At 42.7% G+C, this 23,513-nt stretch overlaps 1 protein-coding gene across 1 annotated transcript in view; it reads right to left on the bottom strand.

The window, feature by feature from the left end:
- IL1RAPL2 (interleukin 1 receptor accessory protein like 2) overlaps positions 1 to 23,513 on the bottom strand; it is a 1,165,568-nt gene that overhangs the window by 1,071,191 nt on the left and 70,864 nt on the right. The window contains exon 2 of the mRNA XM_077484766.1: positions 618 to 721. Within this exon, the coding sequence (XP_077340892.1) occupies positions 618 to 699 (82 nt within the window). The 5' untranslated portion in view covers positions 700 to 721. The remainder of the gene's footprint in view (positions 1 to 617; positions 722 to 23,513) is intronic.

The following is a 23,513-nucleotide window of genomic DNA, read 5'->3' as shown; positions in this document are numbered from 1 at the left end:
ATGTTGTGCTCAGTGGTTCCTCCTGCTGAAATTCCCATCATTAGAGGACACAGTAGTAAAGTGGAGCTTGGAGAGGGCAGTTGATAGGCACAGTGTCTGACCAGGAAATTGATAAACCTTAAGTAGCGCTTTCTCAGCAAATGGTTTCTCTTTAATAAAGCGATGTTCAGAGGATCAGGGAAAAGTGAGTATTTACTTTTTTTTTTTTTTTTTTTTTTTACAGGGAACAGTTTTGTTTTTTTGGGATTTAACAGGGTTTCCCTAAAAGCTTTGCGTTTACCCAACAAAGGTAATTTAATATTACAAGAAAATATAAAACTGGTTTCACTTCCTTTGGACCATTGAGAATATTTTGATTTGGCTTGTGTTTGACAACCTTCAGTGTAAGGTACATCCTACGTTTACAAATTCTTGAAATATAAATCCTAACCAGGCCTGAAACAAAATATCGCTTTTTTTTTATGAAAACAATTATTATTTTTTTTTAACCATAAAAGATCTTGGTGACCACACTCCAGGAAAAAAATAATTTACCAAGCAAATCTAGGTGACCACACTTCAGGGAAGAATTTTGCCAAGGAAATACAGAAGGTAGTAAAAATGTAAATGCATCTTACCTGAGTTTCTTTTAGATACCAGTTTTACATCAGCCTTTACAGCAGTGCAGATCAGAATGGTTAAGAATACTAAAAGCTTCATCTTTCACCGTCTCATCCAGGCTCTGCAAACACATACATATAAGATATTGAAAATAAATATTTCAAAACAGTTCTGGCAGTCTACATCAATTATTTTAGTCCCATAAATAGGCTGGAGGTGGAGAGGTGACATTGGAAGTTGCATTGATCAACCAAAAAATAGGGTTGTCACATGCCTGACTATGCAGCGTGGTAGAGGTGTATATAGTTAAAAATTTATTGAAAGGCAAAACAGCCCTTATATACAGTATGTATTTAAATTTGTATTCTGTGGTGTGTCTAGAGACTTTTAACATTCTTTGCAGGATAGATAGAAGGGCTGAAATGCTTACTCTTTCAGAAGAAATGCTGATCCAAGTACCCTCTAATTCTGTTCATATAATTTAAGCCCAGGCATTTGGTGACACGATTTCTGCTGAAGGAAAAGATCAGAAAATTTAAATTGCAATTCTCCCTTTCAGCAGAGTACACATGATCAGATGCCCATGTTGCACTGGTGGAAGCTTGGAGCAGCATTTTCTTCCAAGAAAGGCAACTATTTCAGCTCACTTACTATTTATTTATCCATTAGCACAAGATGGTTAACTTTACTGTATTTTAACATGTGACTATACTTACACGTTATCGCCTACTAATTCAGCCTTTAATTGATCTTCTTGGAAGGCAGGACATAGATGGTGTGATTTTCTTTCCTGCAGCCATGAGCTGCAGGAAAGAAAATTGCTTGATTCCCCCCCAACAACACAGTCAATGTTGATGGGGGGATCCCTCCTGCTGAGCTATTGTGTTCTCCTGGCAGGGTGGGCATGGGGCGCAAGGAGAGAAATATAGACTGCAGTGTACCCAGGCATTCTGCCCTAAAAAAGCCACTGAGGACCTAATTGTCTTGGTCAATGAGGCCATCCCCAAATGTAAATCTTTGGCTGAAAGGTTCCAAGCATTATGTAATAGGGAGACCTTCTAGAATTTCACTAGAGGGCTCAATGAGGTCCATATTACAATATATCCATTTATTATATCCATATGAGGGTGTTAGCCCTTGTACACACGGTCGGAGATTCCGACAACCAAATCCGTCGGATTTTGTCAGTCGGATTTTGTCCGAAACTGTTGTATACACACGGTCGGACGAAGTTGTCGGAAATTCTGATCGTTCAGAACGTGATGACGTTATTTCGTTACGATGGGACTACGTTCAGGCTAGTAGCCAATAGCTTTGATGTAGGAATTTGATCTGAGCATGCGTGGCACTTTGTCCGATCGGAATTCTCTACACATGATCGGAGTATGTCCGATCGGATCATTTTGTCGGAAAATATTTCCGGCAAGTTGGAAAATTTGGTCCGACGGATGTTCCGAGGGAAACAGTCCGATGCAGACCACACACAGTCGGAATATCAGAAAAAACGCTCCGATCGGACACATTCCGTCGGAATCTCCGATCGTGTGTACAAGGGCTAACTCTTAATCATTGTTATTTTATTCTTGAGATGGAAGGTTATTTTGTCCCACATTGAAACATTGCAATTGTTGAGTTTATGACATACATTTCATTCTAGTGGGTTTCTTCCTTCTTTTGCTACAATCTGGGTATAAGTGTGCCACCATTGCATACATTTATAGTTGTGGAGTTATCATACATTTTTTATATACATTTATTTTTTATTACCCCATATACATAATTGTTTACATATACACACACTGTATATATCTTGTATTTTATACATTTCATATTATATGCATATATTTTATATATCCTGTTTAGAATTCAGAATATATTTTATAGCTTATGTACTTTTTCTTATTATGTTTAAGATGTCTCATTTGGCGCTTAAAGCGGAAGTAAAACCCATTGATTTAACAGTTTCAAAAAACAGTTACATTTCCCGCATGCCATGAATGCTAACTGTCACATGGGCTGGTGTTTTTACTGATCACATGTGCAGCATCATGGCAGTTGAAGATTAAACAGAGGCCAAGATGGCAGCTTCCTTGGCTAAAAATAGGAGGGTTTACTACCACTTTAACCACTTCAATATAGGATATTTATACACCCTTCCCTCCCAGACCAATTTTTAGCTTTTAGTGCTCTCACATTTTGAATGCCAATTACTCAGTCATGCAACACTGTAACCAAACAAAAATGTTCAAATTTTTTTCATACAAATGGAGCTTTTTGGTGGTATTTATTCACCACTGGGTTTTTTATTTTTTGCGACATAAGTGAAAAGAGTGAACGTTTTGAAAAAAAAAACACACTTTTTTTTTTTTTAGTTTCTATGATAAAATATTGCAAATAAGTCATTTTTGTTCATAAATTTGGGCCAAAATGTATACTGCTACATCTCTTTGATAACAATAACCCAAATTAGTGAATTTTTTTGGTCTCTGTGAAAGTTATAGAGCCTACAAGCTATGGCGCAAATCAATGAAAATTGATCACAACTGATGCACTGACAGCCTATCTCATTACTTGAGGCCCTGAAATGTCAGGAAAGTACAAATACCCCGCAAGTGACCCCTTTTTGAAAAGTATACAGTCAAAGGTATTTAGTATGAGACATGGTGAGTTTTTTGAAGTTGTCATTTTTTTTCCACAATTCTTGATTTTTTTTTTCACAAAATTGTCATATTAACAAGTTATTTCTCACACACAACATATGCATACTTTCAATTAAACCCTAAAATACATTCTGCTACTCCTCCCGAGTATGGAGATACCACATGTGTGGGACTTTTACACAGCCTGGCCACACATGCAGGAAGCACCATCAGGGGTTCTAGGAGCATTAACCACTTGCCGACCGCCGCATGACGATATACGTCGGCAGAATGGCACGGGCAGGCATATGGGCGTATATACAAGTCCCTGCCTTCCCGCGGGTGGGGGGCCCGATCGGGCCCCCCCTGGTGCCTGCGGCGGTCGGCATTCGTTCGGGAGCGATCCGGGATGAGGGGGCGGCCATTCATTCATGGCCACCCCCTCGCGATCGCTCCCGACGAATAGAAATGCTCCCTGACATCACTTCCTCTCCTCACAGGAGAGGAAGTGATGTAATCTCTCCTCCGTGTCGGTATTTTTCGTTCCGGCACCGAGGAGAGAGGATCGGTGAGTTGCACCAACACACCACACGTACAGTAGAACATGCCAGGCACACTCACACCCCCCCTTTACCCCCCGATCACCCCCCCAATTACCCCTGCCCCCCCCAGTCACAGTGACACCAATTGCATTTTTTTTTTTTTTTGCATTGGTGTCATTTGTGACTGTAATAACTGTTAGGGCAGTTAGGGTTAGCCCCCTTTAGTTCTAATGTGCCCCCCTAACCCCCCCAATAAAGGTTTAACCCCGTGATCACCCCCCGTCGCCAGTGTCACTAAGGCTGGGTTCACATTGCAGCGGTTTATGAGAACGAATGTGATTCGCACCGCACTGCAGTGCAAATCACATCCGATCTCTGTGCGATTCGAGTTCAGCCATACAGATAGTATGGCTGAATTCGCACCGCACCCGCCGCAAATTCGCACGGGACCCTTTTTTTGGTCCGCAGCAGGATCGGGTGTGTTCACACCATGCGATCCGAGTTTGCAGATCGCACTGCGATATGCGAACTGATCTGGGGGTGTCATTAACATTTCACTGACACTCCCAGCAGTTTGCATAGGGCAGTGTGAACTGCCGCTGGGAGGCATGCGATGCGGGAACCCGCCGCGGATTCGTGGCGTTCCCGCATCGCTCCAGTGTGAACCCAGCCTAATAAGCGATCATTTTTCTGATCGCTGTATTAGTGTCACAGGTGACGCTAGTTAGGCAGGTAGGTATTTAGGTTCGCCGCAACTTTTTATAGCGCCAGGGACCCCCAAATACTACCGCATAAAGCCCCCTGATTGCCCCCTAGTTAACCCTTTCACCAGTGATCACCATATAAACGGTTACAGGTGACGCTGGTTGGTTAGTTATTTTTTTATAGTTTCAGGGCACCCGCCATTTATTACCTAGTCTCACTAGTGTACCCCTAAATTTAGGGGTGTCTACTTTCCAAAATGGGGTCATTTGGGGGGCGTTTGTGCCATCTTGGCATTTTATGGCCTTCAAAACTGTAACGCCCTTAGAAAGCCTGAAGGCGGTGCTTGGTTTTCGGGGCCCCGTACGCGGCTAGGCTCCCAAACAGTCCCACATATGTGGTATCCCCGTACTCAGGAGAAGCAGCAGAATTTATTTTGGGGTGTCATTTCACATATGCCCATGGCATGCGTGAGCAATATATCATTTAGTGACAACTTTGTGAAAAAAATAAATAAAAAAAAAAGTTTGTAATTTTCTCGCAACTTGTGGCAAAATATAAAATATTCCATGGACTCAACATGCCTCTCAGCAAATAGCTTGGGGTGTCTACTTTCTAAAATGGGGTCATTTGTGGGGGTTTTGTGCCATCTTGGCATTTTATGGCCTTCAAAACTGTAATAGGTAGTGAGGAGTGAAGTCAAATATTTACGCCCTTAGAAAACCTGAAGGCGGTTCTTGGCTTTCGGGGCCCCGTACGCGGCTAGGCTCCCAAAAAATCCCACACATGTGGTATCCCCGTACTCAGGAGAAGCAGCAGAATTTATTTTGGGGTGTCATTTCACATATGCCCATAGCATGTGTGAGCAATATATCATTTAGTGACAACTTTGTGTAAAAAAAAAAAAAAATTATTTTTTTGTCATTATTCAATCGCTTGAGGCAAAAAAATAAAATATTCAATAGGCTCAACATGCCACTTATCAATTTCCTTAGGGGGTCTACTTTCCAAAATGGGGTCATTTGGGGGGGTTTTGTACTGCCCTGCCATTTTAGCACCTCAAGAAATGAGATAGGCAGTCGTAAACTAAAAGCTGCGTAAATTCCAGAAAACGTACCTTAGTTTGTAGATGTGACAACTTTTGCGCAAACCAATAAATATACAGTTATTGACTTTTTTTTTACCAAAGACATGTGGCTGAATACATTTTGGCCTAAATGTATGACTAAAATTGAGTTTATTGGATTTTTCTAATAACAAAAAGTAGAAAATATCATTTTTTTTCAAAATTTGTGGTCTTTTTCCATTTATATCGCAAAAAATAAAAAAAATCGCAGAGGCAATCAAATACCATCAAAAGAAAGCTCTATTTGTGGGAAGAAAAGGACGCAAATTTTGTTTGGGTACAACATTGCATGACCGCGCAATTACCAGTTAAAGCAGCGCAGTGCCAAATTGTAAAAAGACCTCTGGTCATTTACCAGCAAAATGGTCCGGTCTGAAAGTGGTTAATTACACCTAACAACCTATTACAATTGTGAAAGCCCTGGAGCACCAGGACAGTGGAATTACCCACAAAATTACCCAATTTTGGCAAGCAGACACCCCAATGTCTATTCTATGAGGCATAATGAGTGTCTTTTGAACGGTTAATTTTTTTCCATGTTTTTCGAAAAAGGTGGAGGGAAAATTAAAACATATTTATTTTTATTTTTTCACACAAAGTGGTCAGTTTATATGATATTTCTAACTCAAAGCATGTATATAGCAAAAATTACACCCCAAAACACATTCTGCTACTCCTCCTGAGTATGGCGATACCACATGTGTGAGACTTTTATACAGCCTGGCCACATACAGAGGTCCAACATGCAGGGAGCACCGTCAGGCATTCTTGGAGCATAAATTGCACCTCTAATTTCCTAACAACCTATTAAACTTTTGAAGGCCCTGGAGCACCAGGACAATGGAATTACCCACAAAATGACCCGTATATTCTATAAGGCATGAGTCTTTTGAATGGTTATTTTTTTTACATAAGCCTTCCGAAAACGTGGAAAGGAAATTAAATTTTTTATTTTATTTATTTTTTATTTATTTATTTATTTTACACAAAGTTGTCAATTTATAAGATATTTCTTACATATAGCAAATACATAGCAAAAATTACACCCCAAACACATTCTGCTACTCCTTCTGAATATGTCAATACCACATGTGTGAGACTATTACACAGCCTGGCCACATACAGAGGCCCAACATTGAAGTAGTACCTTCAGGCATTCGAGCAGCATAAATTACACATTTCTCATTTCATTCCTACCCATCACACTTTTGAAGGTCCTGGATTGTATAGTGCTACCGCTGGACAGAATGGGCGCGGTATGGATAGGGTACACTTGGTGTTCTGCTCTCAGCTGCTCAGTCCCTGCTAGCAGTATTGGTAACGGATGAATAACCCTCTCATGTGTCCCCGGGATGCTGCGGTGGCCTCCCAATGTAGAAGGAGACCCCCCTCAATTTCTCCTGGAAAGCCTCCTGTGATCTGCGGCAGGAAGCAGAGGGCGAGTGGATGCTCCAGTCTCCCTGCTGCAGTACAGGTACTACAATGTGCTCTGTGCTGTGCTGCCCTCGGATGTCCTCACTCTAAATCTCAGGCACTGGAATGGTCTCCAGTTGGCAGGTGAATATCCTGATAAAGATCCTCTCCCTCTAACTTCCTCAAGGCTAAGAGGAAGAACTTTCCCGGGCAGTTTAATTGAAATGCTCTCTCCACTTCTCTTGGCTGCCGTCTCAAACTACAACTCCCAGCATTCTCAGCACTCACCATAGACATCTATGGGCTTGCTTGGCTTAGGCTCTCCCCTGCTGGTCGGAAGAGGATAGTTGTCAGGGAATTCCTGTAAGACGCTCCTGTAAGATGCAAGTGCATAGTCTCTGCAATAGAATGGCCAACAGGCACACGCATGCGTGCGTGGATCCGCACACACACACACAGCCCTAATCCCCCTTGGCGCCAGACAGCCTATTTAAGGGGAGTCTTGTTCCCAGCATCTTGCTGACTTATCTTCAGCTGTCCCGTATCCGTAACTAGCGATCCTTGCCTTGCCTGATTGATACCCATTGCTGAACCCCTGGCTATCCTTGACCTTGCTCCTGGACTTCTCCATACCTCTGATTACTGGTTTCTGATCCCGACTTCCTGTTTGACCCTGATTTGGTGCCGCGCTGCCCGCCTGCTGACGAACCCGGCTATTCCTGAGACCCTGCTCCTGTCTAAGTCCCTGGCTTCAGTTAACCCTCGGTTACCTGCCTGGCTGCCTTTTGTTCCTGCTCTGGACACCACAGCTCGTTCCAGACTACTGGATCTTGGCAAGCAGTCCACCCGGGACCACCCTCTTCAGGCACTCTTGCCTCTTGCCCTTTGGCATCCTCTGTTTCACCTTCAGCGGAGCCAGGACAGGAGATATAAGAGAGGCCAACCTCGTCAACTCAGTCTCCAATCTGATCCCTGACAATGGTCCCTCTGATTCCAGAACTTTTCCAAAGATTGCGAGGGGCACAAGTGTTCTCTAAACTTGGGTTGGGGGGTGCATACAACTTAGTCAGAATTTGTGAAGGAGATGAATGGAAGACTGCATTCCGAACATGCTTTGGTAATCTTAAACCGTCTCGACATCTTCTGTTGTGGATGACACCACAAGGGCCTCTGAAGCGTGAGATCTGGCATCTCAGATCTTGGGATTATCTGGTCTGTTTCTTTAGCTAAAGCAGGTGTAGCAGTTTGTTTAGGTGAAGGCAGTCACAGCCAGTCAATGCCCATCTCTTCTTCCTCACTGTGATATCTTCATCTGTGCTTGGAACAGGGTCTTAAGACTGGGCTAATGGATCAGGTCTGCAAGAAACTATTCTAGTAGGACTAGAATTAATCTGGAAGAACATTCGAACTTCTTCTGCTTTGGAAGAGATGATTGCAATGTCTTATCTTTAAACGTGCCTGTGGTGGTGCGAGGCCCTGCCACTGTGAAAAAGTAGGAGAGCGTGACACAGGGTTTTCCTATATGCAGAGTTCCAGAATGTCAGTTCTGCACAAATAAATGTAGTTTCTTATCTTTTTCCAGGTTTTGTAACTCCCGAATCAGAGGCTGGAGCTTGGAGACTCCAAAGTGCTTTGGAAGGGAAGGAATCTCCAACCCAGTGGTGGTGTCATGCCAGTAACCAGCAGGCTAAGTGTGCAGGTGTTCTCAGCCAGTGAAAAATTAGGGGTCCTGTTGAAACCAAACCACGGTCAGGTAGAACAACTAAAATTTCATCCACAACTGCCAGGAAAATTATTCGGGATGCAAAGAAAAACCCACAAATAACTTCAGGTGAAATACAGGACTCTCTGAAACATTTGGTGTGGCTGTTTCAAGATGCACAATAAGGAGACACTTGAAGAAAGATGGGCTCCATGGTCGAGTCGCCAGAAGAAAGTCATTACTATGCAAATGCCACAAACTATACTGCTTACAATATGCCAAACAGCACAGAGACAAGCCTTAAACCTTCTGGCACAAAGTCATTTGGAGTGATGGGACCAAAATGTAGCTTTTTGGTCACAACCATAAACACTACATTTGGAGAGGCGTCAACAAGGCCTATGATGAGAGGTACACCCTTTCTGTGAAACACGGAGGTGGATCACTGATATTTTGGGGGTGTGTGAGCTACAAAGGCACAGGAAATTTCAAAATTGATGGCAAGATGAATGCAGTATATTATCAAAGCATACTGGAGGAACATTTGCAATTATCAGCCAGGAAGCTGCACATGGGACGTACTTGGACATTCCAACATGACAATGATCCAAAACACAAGGCCAAGTTGACCTGTCATTGGCTAGATCAGAATAAAGTGAAGGTTCTGGAGTGGTCATCTCAGTCTCCTGACCTCAATATCATTGAGCCACTCTGGGGAGATCTCAAAATGTGCAGTTCATGCAAGACAGCCCAAGAATTTAAAGGAACTGGAGGCTTATTGCCAAGAGGAATGGGCAGCTTTACCATCCGAGAAGATAAAGAGCCTCATCCACAAATAACACAAAAGACTTCAAACTGTCATTGATGTTAAAGGAGGCAATACACGGTATTAAGAACAGGGTCATTTGGGTAGTTCCTGTTGTGATTAGGATTTAAAGAGAGTAAAACACAGTTGATTGCTAAAAAATGGCTTCAGGCAAACACTAATTACAAGCGAAAGAAAAGTTTGTGTTATCATTCATATTCTCTGAAAAATGTCCAAGAAATCATACATTTTGCCAGGGTATAAGCCAGGCTTATGAACACAACTGTATGTCTGCACAGTGCATGACCAGACAGTTAGAGCAGCAAGAAGCCGAGAAAAAGAACAAAAAGGTACAGAGGCACTGTGATGGTCCAAGGACCAAGGCAACAGGCTTGAGCAGCAGCACTGCTAGAGAGAGCCATGAGGTTGAAGTTGTTTATGTTAATGGTGGAAACCCCTGCATGGGAAACCAATTTTCTGTAGGAACTTTTTTCTGTTTTATTAAAACAGCGCTACTGGAGTGGACTGAACTCTGTGAAAAGCCTACCATTGTGTAAAAACCCCAAAACCATCATATGGCCTTCCCTTCCGGATGGATCGGATAGGCTTGCAGTCTGGGCAGTTGTTTGCAGACTATAAAGGGTTAAGACCTCCAATAGACAGCTAGTTTGTGCCTGGAACACCCAGATTTCTCAGCAATACTCTATCCCCAGGCTGCATTGTATTCTCAATTTAAGGTCAAAGACCCATAGCTTTTTCATATGCAGTTTTCAAATTCTCTCTTAAACAATTTACATATCCTTGGGGAGATTGTATTGACAATTGAGTGTTAAAAGGCCAGATCGACAGGTAGTCAATCCTCCCTCCAAGCAGATACAATGAATAGCACATAGCATAAATTTTAGTGCAGTTATAAACATGTACTAGTCACGAATGTCACGTCTACCTCAATGCAGGTGGTCAGACACTATAGCTAGCTACTGTGTGCTTCACCTATAGCAGCCCCCTTTCCCTTAAGGCAAGCAGGCCTACCGGTACTTGGTTGCCCCCAGGACTTATACACAATGCTATAGTGCCTTGCCACCACACCAGCACAGACGTGAACAGAGAAAACAGACTACTTGTAATTTAGCAGACAGATGGCATGGTTCTAAGACAGTCCAGGTTAAAAGGCAGGCTGAATTCAGGAAAGTCCAAAATCTGATCCGGGTCATACACAGGGAAATCCAACAGCAAAGCAGGGCAGACAAATGGGAGGCTTGATCAGGAACAATGTAGGCAACGCTGTCTCTATCACAGGCAAGGCATAGAGTGTTCAGTTTGCATATATCAGATGACTGACCAGATCAATCACCTTGCAGGTGAACACAGACATGGGGAATCCAACAGCCAACACCCAGATGCTGGAATGAGGAGCAGAGGCACCAAGTGATCCTGACACTACTGATGCAAAGTAGCTACTCCAATGCTGTTTGTTTTCGGGTGAGAGTCTCAAGTATATCTAGAAGGGTGTGGTTTAATTGTTCTGGCTTGGGGTCCTTTTGAGAATGATAGGGGGTCATTCTGGATTTCTGAATACTTAGCAGATCTAACAGTCTTTTGATGCGCTTACTCTCCACGTCTCTTACCTGATCAGAATGGATACGCTGAGGCAGGCCATAGTGGACAAAGAACTTGTACATAAAAACTTTGGCTGCATTTGAGGTTTGTTGGTCTTTGGTTGGGAACTCCTCGGCGTACTGGGTAAAGTAGTTGGTTACTACCAGGACATTTCCTTGCCTTCTCGAATCAGGCTCCAGACATGGAAAATCAATGCACACCAATTACACTGGGCCTTGACATCAGCCATAGTTGCAGCTGTGGCTGGTAAAGCTGAATACATCTAAGCAAGAGACCATAGCCTTCGACTTCAACTCACACACAAGGCCAATAGAAGCGGTCTCTTACTAGCTGGAAAGACCTCACTTTGCCTAGGTGGCCAATTCTCATCATATAAACCTGGTAATATGGTCTCCATGTGTTTTTCTGGTAGGAGCAGCTGCCATCTGTTCTCAGGGTTGTCTGAGGGGCCTCTTCAGTAGACCACTTGTGCACCAATTGTGCTTCTTTCAGAGTATCTGTTGTTAGTAGCAAGTCTGGGTCTTGATTCTCTAGAGCTTTCAGTTTTAGAATGCAGAGGGCATCTTGTTGGTCTTTCCATAGTTCCTTCTTTGACTACCTGGGCAGGCCTTCACCTCTTTTTGAAGGAAAGTAATATTTGGGAATGCCAGCTGTGGTGACGCTTACAATTTCAGCTCCTGTTGCCCCTTTAGTGTGGTGTTCTACCCCCTTGGCGCAGGGCTTGTACTCAGGATTTAGTTGCAACCAGCTGTCTTGCAGGACTTCTGAACCATAAGACCTTCTGGGGAGAGCACGGACGTCCCTGTTTCAAACCCCAGGGAGATACTTCAGGCTTAAATGGAAGTCCGGCATTGCAGCCAACCACTGTTGCCCGGTAGCATTTAGCTTGGCCATGGTGGGAAGTACTTAGATAAGTGGGTTGCTGTTGGTCTGGACTACAAATTCTGCACTATACAGGTAGTCTTTTAGCTTGTTTACCACCACCCACTTTAAGGCCACAATCTTTAACTTGTGAGTGGGGTAATTTCTGTCCCAGACGGTCATCATGCTCTTGGTATAGTACCTCTGCTAGAATCGATATGCAATTCATATGGTTTTGAGAACTCAGCATAGGCCAGCAGTGTAGCATTGGTTATATTCTTGTTCAGCTGGTAAAATGCCTGCTTGCACTGATCTGCCCACTGATCTGAATTAGATTCTCGAGGCTTACTGGGTCCTTTACTTGGTTTATTTGGCTTGGGTGCATCCACGCCTTGCTCCTCATTCTTTACCAAATCATTGAAAGGTCAGGCTATTTTAGCGAACCCTTCGACAAAATCTTCAGTAGTAGGAGCAGAAATCTAAGATAGACCTTAGTTCAGTAAAGTTATTCTGGCTAGTCCAATTTATGACAGCTTCTACCTTTTTTGGGTCAGTGGCGACTCCCTCAGTGGAGACGACATGCCCCAGATGGGTGACTGGGGTTTGATAGAACCGACATTTCTCCAATGACAAATTTTAACTCTTCAAGCTCCTTGTGTTCAAGAGTCTTTCTGAAGGTGATGATATCAAGATATACCTTTACCTCAATCGGGTTTGTGTCTCCTATGGTATGCTCCATTGGTTGTTGAAAGGTTGCAGGGGCTCCTGACAATCCTTAGGGCATTCTGATAAAATAAAATAAAAACAGTGGGAAGTTGAAAGCCGTATTCTCCCTGTCTTCTGGGTGTACAGAGATTTGGTAATGATCGCTTTTCAGGTCTAACACGCTTAATCACTTTGCCCCCGATAGGCACTGTAGAGCATCTTCTATCTGTGGAGTGGTGTATTGGTCAGCAATTGTTCTCTGGTTAAGTGTTCGATAATCAGTGCTCATTTCGAGGAGTTTTCTTCCTTACCACCACCTATGGGGGAGGTGTAAGGGCTTTGCTACTCTTGGATAATATGCCTGCTTTAACTCAGCCAATTGCTCTCAAAGATCTTCTAGGTTGCCCAGTGGGATTCACTGAGCTCTCTTACTGAATAGTTTATCTTCCTGAAGTCGAATTTTGTGTTGAGAACTCTTAGCCAGTCCATGTTGTAGTCATTTTTCGAGAACATTTCCTGCTATTTCTTTCCGGAGTCATTGCTTTGACCCTCCACTTCTACTAAAGGTGATAATGGAATGTTTAGAAGGTACCTCGGTAATCAGCCCCCCCCCCCCCCCCCAGTGTTATCTCCCCAAGAATCAGCTTCAAGGACAAAGAGCTTAGGATGGTCCCAGGTTAACTTGACATTGGCTCCCAGGCAAGCAAGATATTTACCCGGGTTGCAGCACTCTTTATATAGAGCCAAGTCTCCAGAGCTGGGGCCTTCTGCTCCTGCAGAACACATTGATGGGCCTCGTGTACTGTAGCGAAGGGTAAACATCTCTGACTGATGAGTCACTCTTCATGGCTATGAGGGTTAGTAGTCTTCTCACTAGATTAGCCCTAGGTTCTTCATTAGGCTCTGTGATGGTGCAAGGTTGGGTGTAGGTTTGTGCCCTTTAGTAATTTCTGGCTTCTGGTCTTAGCAGCAATTAAAGTTTCTTCCTCTCTCATTGTCTTCATAATTTTTTAATAGGTCAACTGGTTGCTCTGGTCCATTGTCCACAGCTTAAGCATAATAGGATCCAAAGGCTGTGCCCCTTTATAACTTCAGTTAATAGGGCTTTACTCATGGTTTCTGTCTCCATTTCACCTTTTATGATGACCTAATGAAGGATCTTATCTAGGCGGGTAACATGCTTTGACAATTTTTTACCCTCCACCTGATAGGGTGGAGAATTGTGCAGAGTTAACCTACCTTTTTAATCAAAGCTATCAGATTTCTCAGAGGGGCTCTAATCATGCATTGGCCATGCATCCTGGTTTTTCTTGTTTCAAGTTTTGGATAACATCTAAAACCCATGTCCGCACGCTCTCAACTGTTCTGTCTCTTTATCACACTGGTTACTTCCCACGCTGACTTCTTGTACAACTTGATCAATCCAAGTGTCAAAGTCATCTTCCCCTAAAGGGGTGGGGGTCTTCAGGCAGGAACGGGACACAAGCCAAAAGGTCAGCAGCAGCTGGACAACAAGGTAAAGGAACATCAGGCAGAGGCAGAGCCATGATACAGGCCGGGACCAGTGCACAGTCTGGCAGTGGGTTAGAGGAGTGCAAGACAGGAGCGGAGTCCAAGCTAAGGTCACAGGAGGCAGGCAGAAATCCAAATACAGTTCAGGTGCAAGCCAGGTCATGCACAGGTAGGCAGGTATAGCAGGTCAAAGCACAGGTTAAACAGGAACTAACTGCAGACTAATCGGCAATATGTTCATGTTATAATCCAACTTAAATAAACCGTTTGGCACCAGTGCCAGTACTGGATGTGCATATGCACATTCTGTTTTGCATGCACACTAATACATTTGTGGGTGCATGCATGCTAATGCCTGCTCTGTAGTGAGCCTTTGTTTAGCGTTATGAGCATAGACATGAGAATGAAATAACCTTCTGGTTCCAATACATACTGAGCTTCTCTTATACTCTGGCAGCGCCACAGATGTTGAGGCAGCCAGCCCTCTGTTCTAGAGTGACCCATGTGGAAGTCTCTGAATTTGCATCCGACATTCACAGCTGGATCAGGCAAGCTTCAACTTAATTGGTTAGATGAAGGTTAACCCCTTGAGACTGGAGTGGATCCCTTTTTTCCACTCCATCAGTGCATGAGTGCGGGTGGTGCTTTGTTTTCTCTTCACATTGAGGATAAGTACCCATTGTCTGGAATATAGGGCCACTAATGTCTGTATGATCTGTTCTTCTGTCCACTCATTCCCCAGCATGTCAATGACTACACACAGCTCTGGTTGACCATTTTGCTCTTGGCTGCAGCTGGGTCCATGCCAATGTCTTTCGGGTTTTTATCTAGGGTACTGGCACTCAGAACAAAGGAATCCTTGGATGAGCCTCCACATGTAGTGCTACCCCCTATGGTAGGAGCCACTGGATAGGATGGGTGCAGTATGGACTGGGTACACTTGGTGTCCTGCTCTTAAGTTGCTCAGTTCCTGATAGCAGTATCAGCATGGGGCAAATAGCTGTAGAAGGGGGGCCCCCCCTCAGTCTTTTACTTGAAAGCCTCCTGTGATCTGGGGTAGGAAGCAGAGTGAGTGGACTGTCTCCCTGCTGCAGCTGTGCAGGTGCTGTGCTACCCCTGGGTGTCCTCACTCCCAGCCTCAGGCTAAGATCTCTACTGCTAAGGTCTCCAGCTGACAGGCGAATATCCAGACAGAAGTGCCTTCCTCTAACTTCCTCTGTGCTAGGAAGAACTTTCCTGGGCAGTTTAATGAAAATTCTCTCTCCACTCGTCTTACTGCACAGTGCATATTGGGATCTGTAGTATAACCATTATATAGAGTAGCCATTACAGGTTTTCCGTATGAAACTACAACTCCCAGCATTCTTAGCACTCTGCATAGAAGTTTATGTGCTTGCTTGGCTTTAGCTTTCTCCCTGCTGGCTGAGGATGATGCAGCATAACATTAATATCACAGAAAGAGGGAAAGAGGCAAATAACGAGCCATGTCTTCTTCTCCATGTTGTTGTAGCCCAGCACCTAGCTACATCTGTAAATAGAGCTCATTACTAAAGCACAAGGTATACATGGTATGTAAATATATTTAAATGCTAACTCCACCTTTGGCACCAGGTTAAACACATTTTTAGGGTGTCCCATCTTCCACTGCAGCAGACAGACTTGCAGTTCTTAATGGAACATGAATGGGGTGACTGCCATACTCACAGTTCATTGACACTTTCTACACCTCTCTAAATAAAAGTCTGTACCTCGGTACAGAGAGGCAGCTGGAGGCAGAGTCTGCAGAAGCTTAGCATTTCACCCACTGTCCTATGATCATGGTTGCAATTCTTTGTAGGTGCCTATGCAACAAAAGAACGAAATAAATGCATAATTGTTTTCCCCTTCACATATATGTGCATCTGTTATTTTGTTTAAGTTAGACTTAGCCCTTGTACACGCGGTCGGAGATTCCGACGGAATGTGTCCGATCGGACCGTTTTGTCGTATAATCCGACCGTGTGTGGTCTCCATCGGACCGTTTCCGTCGGAGTATCCGACGGACCAAGTTTTCCAACTTCTCTGTAAAATTTTCCGACAACACGATCCGATCGGACCTTGTCCGATCATGTGTACAGAGTTCCGATCGGACAAAGTGCCACGCATGCTCAGATCAAATTCCTACACCAAAGCTATTGGCTACTAGCCTGAACATAGTCCTGTCGTAACGAAATAACGTCATCACGTTCTGAACGATCGGATTTTCCGACAACTTTGTCCGACCGTGTGTATGCAACAGTTTCGGACAAAATCCGTCGGACAAAACCCGACGGACAAATTCCGCCGGATTTGGTTGTCGGAATGTCCGACCGTGTGTACAAGGGCTTAGCCTTTAGTTGTAATACATTTACCGATAAATAAAAAAAGAATTAGCAACTCACAAAATATCACATGCCTATCACATGCCATGCTATCCTGACACAACAGCTGAACTAAAATTGACAAATAATTACAAAAGTAAGGCCATACAAAAAAGGATTTCCTTTTTTTAGCAGGCCAGACTGAAATCATCATCTCCTCTCTGCACCTTTCACTTAATAAATGCAGCTTGATAACGAATGTTGCTCTGTCTCTTAAATATCATTTTATGAACAAGACAGATCTGCATACAATTAAAGCCAAATGCCCAATTATAAAAGGATTTGACATCTACATTAGAATAGTCTTAAAGTACAATGCGTTTTATATAATAAAACCCCAGCAGGACATTCAGATAAAATTGCTTCACATAACATTATACCGTACAACTGTAAAGAGCCTCGGAATATTTTTACAACCCATTTCAAAAGGAAAAAAAAATACTTATTTCCAGGTTTTCCCTGTCAAATATTGCAATGTTGGACCTCAGTACCATAGTAATGGTTGCTATTATTGGTCAGTATTGCTTACAAATCGATGCATTATCATACAAACATGATTTTATGTACAGTATCTTAATTGGTGGAATGAAATGTTTCGAGCAGATTCCACTGTCTGGTAAGATAGAACAGCATCTTGCCTCACACTGATAGAGGGACGATTTATCAGATCATTAAACTTGTTTGGATTTACTTTTGGAAAAAAATAAAAATTATATATATTATATATTTGTTCATATTTATTAGGTTAATGTTTTAAAACTGCATATAATGGGATAAAAGCAAAAGCATAACTCCATTCTATTCAAATATATACTGCTGAGTATGTATTAAGGAACTATGCAGGATAATGAAAATGTTGTACATTATAAGAATATTGGGAAACCCTAATAAGGTCAATATTTTATAATGCCAAGATTTTATGAAAGTTAAAGAACCCTGAGGTGATTCCAAAAGTCCTTAATCATTTAATGCAGTATGTACAGTACTCAGGGTTGCTATTAGAAAGCATAGGGCCCTATGCAGCCTACCCGACAGGCCTCCCCAAAAATATAAAAAATTATATTTTCACTAAAAATGCACTAAAATTATTAGAGGGCACAAACAGGACTTTACAAAATTCCTGCTAAATCTAAAGTATGAAACTGTATTAACCACTTCCTGCCCGCGCGGGCTTACTTTGCCGAAAGGGCATACATGAATGTCATCCGTGATAGCGTTGTCCGTATTCCCCCCAGAGCAGCGCACACTGTGATCACCGAGTCCTTCGGACTCAGCTTATCAGGTAAAAAGGCCAATCATAGCAGCCAATGACAGCTGATCACAGGATGTAAACACAAGCCGGTTATTGGCTTTTCTTTCCTTACACTGACAGTGGAGGAGGAGAGAGGAAGAAAGCCGATGACCGGCTTCTGTTAAAGGGAAATTGGCACTGATAATCAGGGCACTGAGCGGGATTATCAGTGCAGTCCCAACAGTGTCCACCAGTGCTCCTAATCAGTGCCTACCCCACCTATCAGTATCCAACAGTGCAACCTATCAGTGCCGCCTATCAGTGCCCATCAGACTCATCTCATCGGCGCACATCAGTGAAGGAGAAAAATTACCGGTTTGCAAAATTTTATAACAAAACTAAGAAAAAGTTTTTTTTGTTTTTTTTTTATTTTATTGTTTTGTTTAGCATAAAATTGAAAACCCAGCGGTGAATAAATACCTCAAAAAGAAAGCTCTATTTGTGTGAAAAAAAATTATAAAAATAATATATGCGTACAGTGTTGCATGCAGTACAAATAAGGATGTGAACCAGACAGAGCTATAGAATTAATCCTTATAGTGGCACCATCCCATTCAAATACATGTCAGACCACACCATAACCCCTGTAAGAGGGAAGACCACATCTTAGAAAATAAAGGGGGGCCTCCCCAACCACAGGGTAAATGACTTTCAATGTGCCAATGAATATGAGGAAAGACAAAATCAATTATTATATAAAATCATTGTTTTAATTATATCACATTAAAAGATAAAATGCCATCCAGATAAAACCATAGCATATAAAACCAATAAGGTGTTGGACAGTCAAGCCAAGTGTGAAGCCTGAAGAAGCTATTATAGCGAAACGCATTGATTCCACACGCCAATAACATCCAATTTTGATTGCCAACACCTTATTGGTTTTATATGATATGGTTTTATCTGGGCGTTTTTGTCTTTACTCATTTGTTGGCACATTCAAAGTCACTTCCCCTGTGGTTGGTGAGGCCCCCCTCTCCTTTTTAGGATGTGGTCCTCCCTCTTACAGGGGTTATGTTGTGGTTGTACAGTGTTGCATGAGCGTGTAATTGTCAAAGTGTGACAGCACTGAAAGCTGAAAATTTACCTGGGCAGGAAGGGGGTAAAGTGCCCAATAGCCAAGTGGTTAAAGCTTGGTGTGTGAATGAGGTTCACTTCATGAATGGGTGTTGAGTTGAATGTGAATGGGGCTCATTTCCATGGGTGCTGTGGTCTGTACAGTGTGAATCAGCTTTTTTTTTTATATGAGGCTGAAGCTGTGTACGGGCAGCCTATTTTATAGAATGGGGACACAGCAGCTGTATGAACACTGTCACCGGTCTTAATTTGACAGGCGTGTGAATGTAGGTGTACGATCCTGAACACAGACACTGCATTTGGAGCAACTCACCTGAACCGGCACATCTGTCATAATTAGGACCTGCTGCCGCGGTTGTACAGCTGCTGTGTTTGTAAAGCTGCTGGGTTTACTAGAGCAGTGATGGCGAACCTTGGCACCCCAGATGTTTTGGAACTACATTTCCCATGATGCTCAACTACACTGCATAGTGCATCATGGGAAATGTAGCTCCAAAACCTGGGGTGCCAAGGTTCGTCATCACTGCCATAGAGTAATAGATGGCTCCAGCCTCAGCCTGGTGGACCAGAGAATCAGTGTAAATGTGCCCAAACATATTGTAGCTCGCCAGTTCTTAGATCTGATGGCCTCATAAGTTTTCTTTTGAGGCTTACTTGCTTTTACTTTTACCTGATGATTCTGCCTGTAAGTCTGATGTTTTTTAACCACTTAAGGACCAGCCCTCTTTTTCAGACTCGGTGTTTACACGTTTAACCACTTACAGACCGGACCATTTTGCTGGTCAAAGACCAGACCACTTTTTGCGATTTGGCACTGTGTCGCTTTAACTGACAATTGCGCAGTCATGCAACATTGCTCCCAAACAAAATTGACGTCCTTTTTTTCCCCACAAATAGAGCTTTCGTTTGGTGGTATTTGATCACCTCTGCGGATTTTATTTTTTGCGCTATAAACAAAAATAGAGCAACAATTTTGAAAAAAAACGCATTATTTTTTACTTTTTGTTATAATAAATATCCCCCAAAAATATCTAAAAAAAAATTTTTTACCTCAGTTTAGGCCAATACGTATTCTTCTACATATTTTTGGTTAAAAAAAAAAAAATCACAATAAGCGATTGATTGGTTTGCTCAAAAGTTATAGCGTTTACAAAATAGGGGATAGTTTTATGGCATTTATATTAATAATTTTTTTTTACTAGTAATGGCAGCAATCTGCGATTTTTATTGTGACTGCGACATTATGGTGGACACATTGGACATTTTTGACACATTTTTGGGACCATTGTCATTTATACAGCAATCACTGCTATATAAATGCAGTGATTCCTGTGTAAATGACACTGGCAGTGAAGGGGTTAACCAGTGGGTGGCAGTGTAGGGGTTAAGTGTTCCTAGGGGTGTGTTACTAACTGTTGGGGGCTGGGCTTTCATTTAGTGAACACTGATCTCTGCTCCAATCACATGGAGCAGAGATCAGCATCACTAGTTGCTAGGCAGAATGGGGGAATGGCTGTTTACAATGGCATTTCTCCATTCAGCCGCCCCATGAGACGATCGCGGGTATAGAGTCCGCGGGACCCATGACCAGAATCATGGGGGTTCCCGACCAGCACGGAGCGCTCCCGATGGCAGGGCAGCACATTTAAAGGGACATACAGGTACGCCCATTTGCCTGCCCGTGCCATTCTGCTGACGTACATCGGCGTGCGCTGGTCGGCAACTGGTTAAAACATTTTTTTTTGCCAGAAAATTACTTAGAACCCCCAAACATTATATATTGTTTTTTTCTAACACCCTAGAGAATAAATTGGCGGTCATTGCAATACTTTTTCCACACCGTATTTGCGCAGTAGTCTTACAAGCGCACTTTTTTTGGAAAAGATTCACTTTTTAAATAAAATAAAACAAGACAACAGTGAAATTAGCCCAATTTTTTTTTATACTGTGAAAGATAATGTTACGCCGTGTAAATTGATAACCATGTCATCCTTTAAATTTGCGCCCGCTCGTGGAATGGCGTCAAACTTTTACAGAGGAAGCTAGAATTATTGTTCTCGTGCTACCAATCGTGGCGATACCCCACATGTGTGGTTTGACTACCATTTTCATATGCGGGTGTTACTCACGTATGTGTTCGCTTCTGCGCGTGAGCTCATCAGAGCAGGGTGTTCTAAAAAAAAATTTTTTTCTTATTTATTTTACTTGATTTTATTTATTTTTACACCGTTTAAAAAAAATGGATCACTTTTATTCCTATTACAAGGGATATAAACATCCCTTGTAATAGAAAAAAGCATGACAGGTCCTCTTAAATATGAGTTCTGGGGTCAAAAAGTCCTCAGATCTCATATTTGGACTTAAATGCAATAAAAAAAAAAAAAAAGTAATTTGAAAAAAATTACATTGAAAAAAATGTTCCTTTAAGAGTCAAAACGTCACTTCCGCCCTCCTATGGTATAGAGACGAGTGGGGGCCATCTTAGCCTCATTCGTCTCCATACCCAGCAGTGTGAAGGACCCGATCGCCTCCGCCGCTACCGTCGGCTCGGGTAAGCGGCGGAGGGCACGGGAGAGCGGCGGGAGGGGGGTGGCCCCTCTCCCACCGCCGATAGCGGTGATCTTGTGGTGAACCTGCCGCGGAGACCACCATTATCGTAAACACGACCGCCTCCTCTAAAGATGGATATCTCAGTTGTGGCAGCAGCTGCTGCCGTTACCGAGACATCCCTCTTCAAAGTGCCGACGTATATATGTACAGGAGGCAGTCGGTAAGTGGTTAAGAGAAGAAGCTGCCCTACAGATGTAGAAGTTAGAGGGTTCATAACAACCCATTTACCATTGACAGTGGTGTTTACAAGGATTTTTTATTTATTTTTTTATATATAAAATCTTTATCTGAAGAAGGGGTACAAAAAGGGCATCACAAAACTGTTGCTGTAATGGTTTAAAAAAGTTTTAACTAAAGTTTGGCTTCAATTTGTCGGCGTATCTAAATCTGCTATTGCATCCAACATTACCCTCCTCCCCAGACTGTTGCTGTACAAAGGTGCCCCTGTGTGACTTCATCCAGAGTGTACGTAGGTATCCTAATACAGGTACTGTTATTTTACATTTTGGGTTTAATATCGAGACATTCTCACTGTCCCTTAATGAACAGTTTTATTGCCCACCCCTTGAAGCACTAATGCCGCGTACACACGAGCGGACTTTTCAACATCCAAAGTCCGAAGGACCGAGTCCGTCAGACTATCCGATCGTGTGTGGGCTGCAACGGACTTTTGATTCACCAAAGTCTGACGGACTTTAGAATATGGAACATGCTTCAAATTTTCCCGAAGGAACTCCGCCGGACCCGGTCCCCTTCGAAAACTCCGCTCGTGTGTATGCTACTCCGACGGACTAAAACCGACGCTAGGGCAGCTATTGGCTACTGGCTATGAACTTCCTTATTCGAGTCGGGTCGTACGTCATCACGTTCGAATCCGTCGGAGTTTAGTGTGATCGTGTGTGGCCAAGTCCGTTCGGCCGAAAAGTCTGTCAGAACTCCGTCGGAACTCCGTCGGAACTCCGGCGGAACTCCGGCGGAACTCCTTTGGAAGTCTGTCGGACATAAGTCCTCTCGTGTGTACGGGGCTTAACACTTACCTTCACAGTGCTCCCTTGCATAACTGATCTTCACGGATTCCAGCGCTTCTATGTATATGCAGATATCTGTCAGTATTTGCCTTTCATTTATAACACTATTCTAGACTGTAGAGACTATTACCAGTAAAACAATAGGTTTATATTATGAACGGCAATTTAAATAAGAGGTATATAATAGAATTGTATGTAATGAACCATCTCTCAATACCAGATTTGACATGCAGGGGGCGGTACAGGCAAAGTCTGAAATTACAATCCCACAAAAAAAAAAAAAGGCAATTTTCAGGTGTAGAAGCTGCTAAAAGGAATATGCAATAAAATAAGGGGCATGCACTCTAAACGGTACGAGGGCTCTCATCACAATTTTTCCTTCCACAGTTCAGTAGTTATAGCTTCCTGGCTTTAAAAAAACAAGGAGCTAGAATAACGGATCATTGAGCTGCAGTGTTTAATTTCTGTTAACAGATGTTTTCAGATGGATATGGAAATGCAAGAAAAAGGAGAGAGGTGTTCTCTAGTACAAGAAGAAATAATCTTTATGTATTCAGAATATTCATGCTTAGACTTCAGGCAGCCATCCAATAATGAAATGAGAGCACCTGGCACAGATGCAGAGCCGTTTAGGGCACCCAAATTTATAATGCTGATGATTCACCACAGTATGTGATATTTATGCTAACCAAGGAACATCTGCTGCAGATACAATGCTACCCTAAGATTTCACCTTCTATCTACACTATGTAACCCTTTTTAATACACATTTATAAGAATGGATCCGATAACACAGTTATTTTGTACAATATGGTGTAGGCACTTGCACTTTAAAAGCCGCTTAAACAATTTAAATGATTTACCACATGAGAAGTTTTAAA

This window comes from Lithobates pipiens, unplaced genomic scaffold (genome assembly GCF_037356315.1).
Source record: "Lithobates pipiens isolate NorthernLeopardFrog02 unplaced genomic scaffold, aLitPip1_a1.2 Scaffold_1, whole genome shotgun sequence".
Lineage (NCBI taxonomy): Eukaryota > Metazoa > Chordata > Amphibia > Anura > Ranidae > Lithobates > Lithobates pipiens.
The sequence above is the reverse complement of the archived record's forward strand: the minus strand, read 5'-3'. Positions and strand labels throughout refer to the sequence as shown.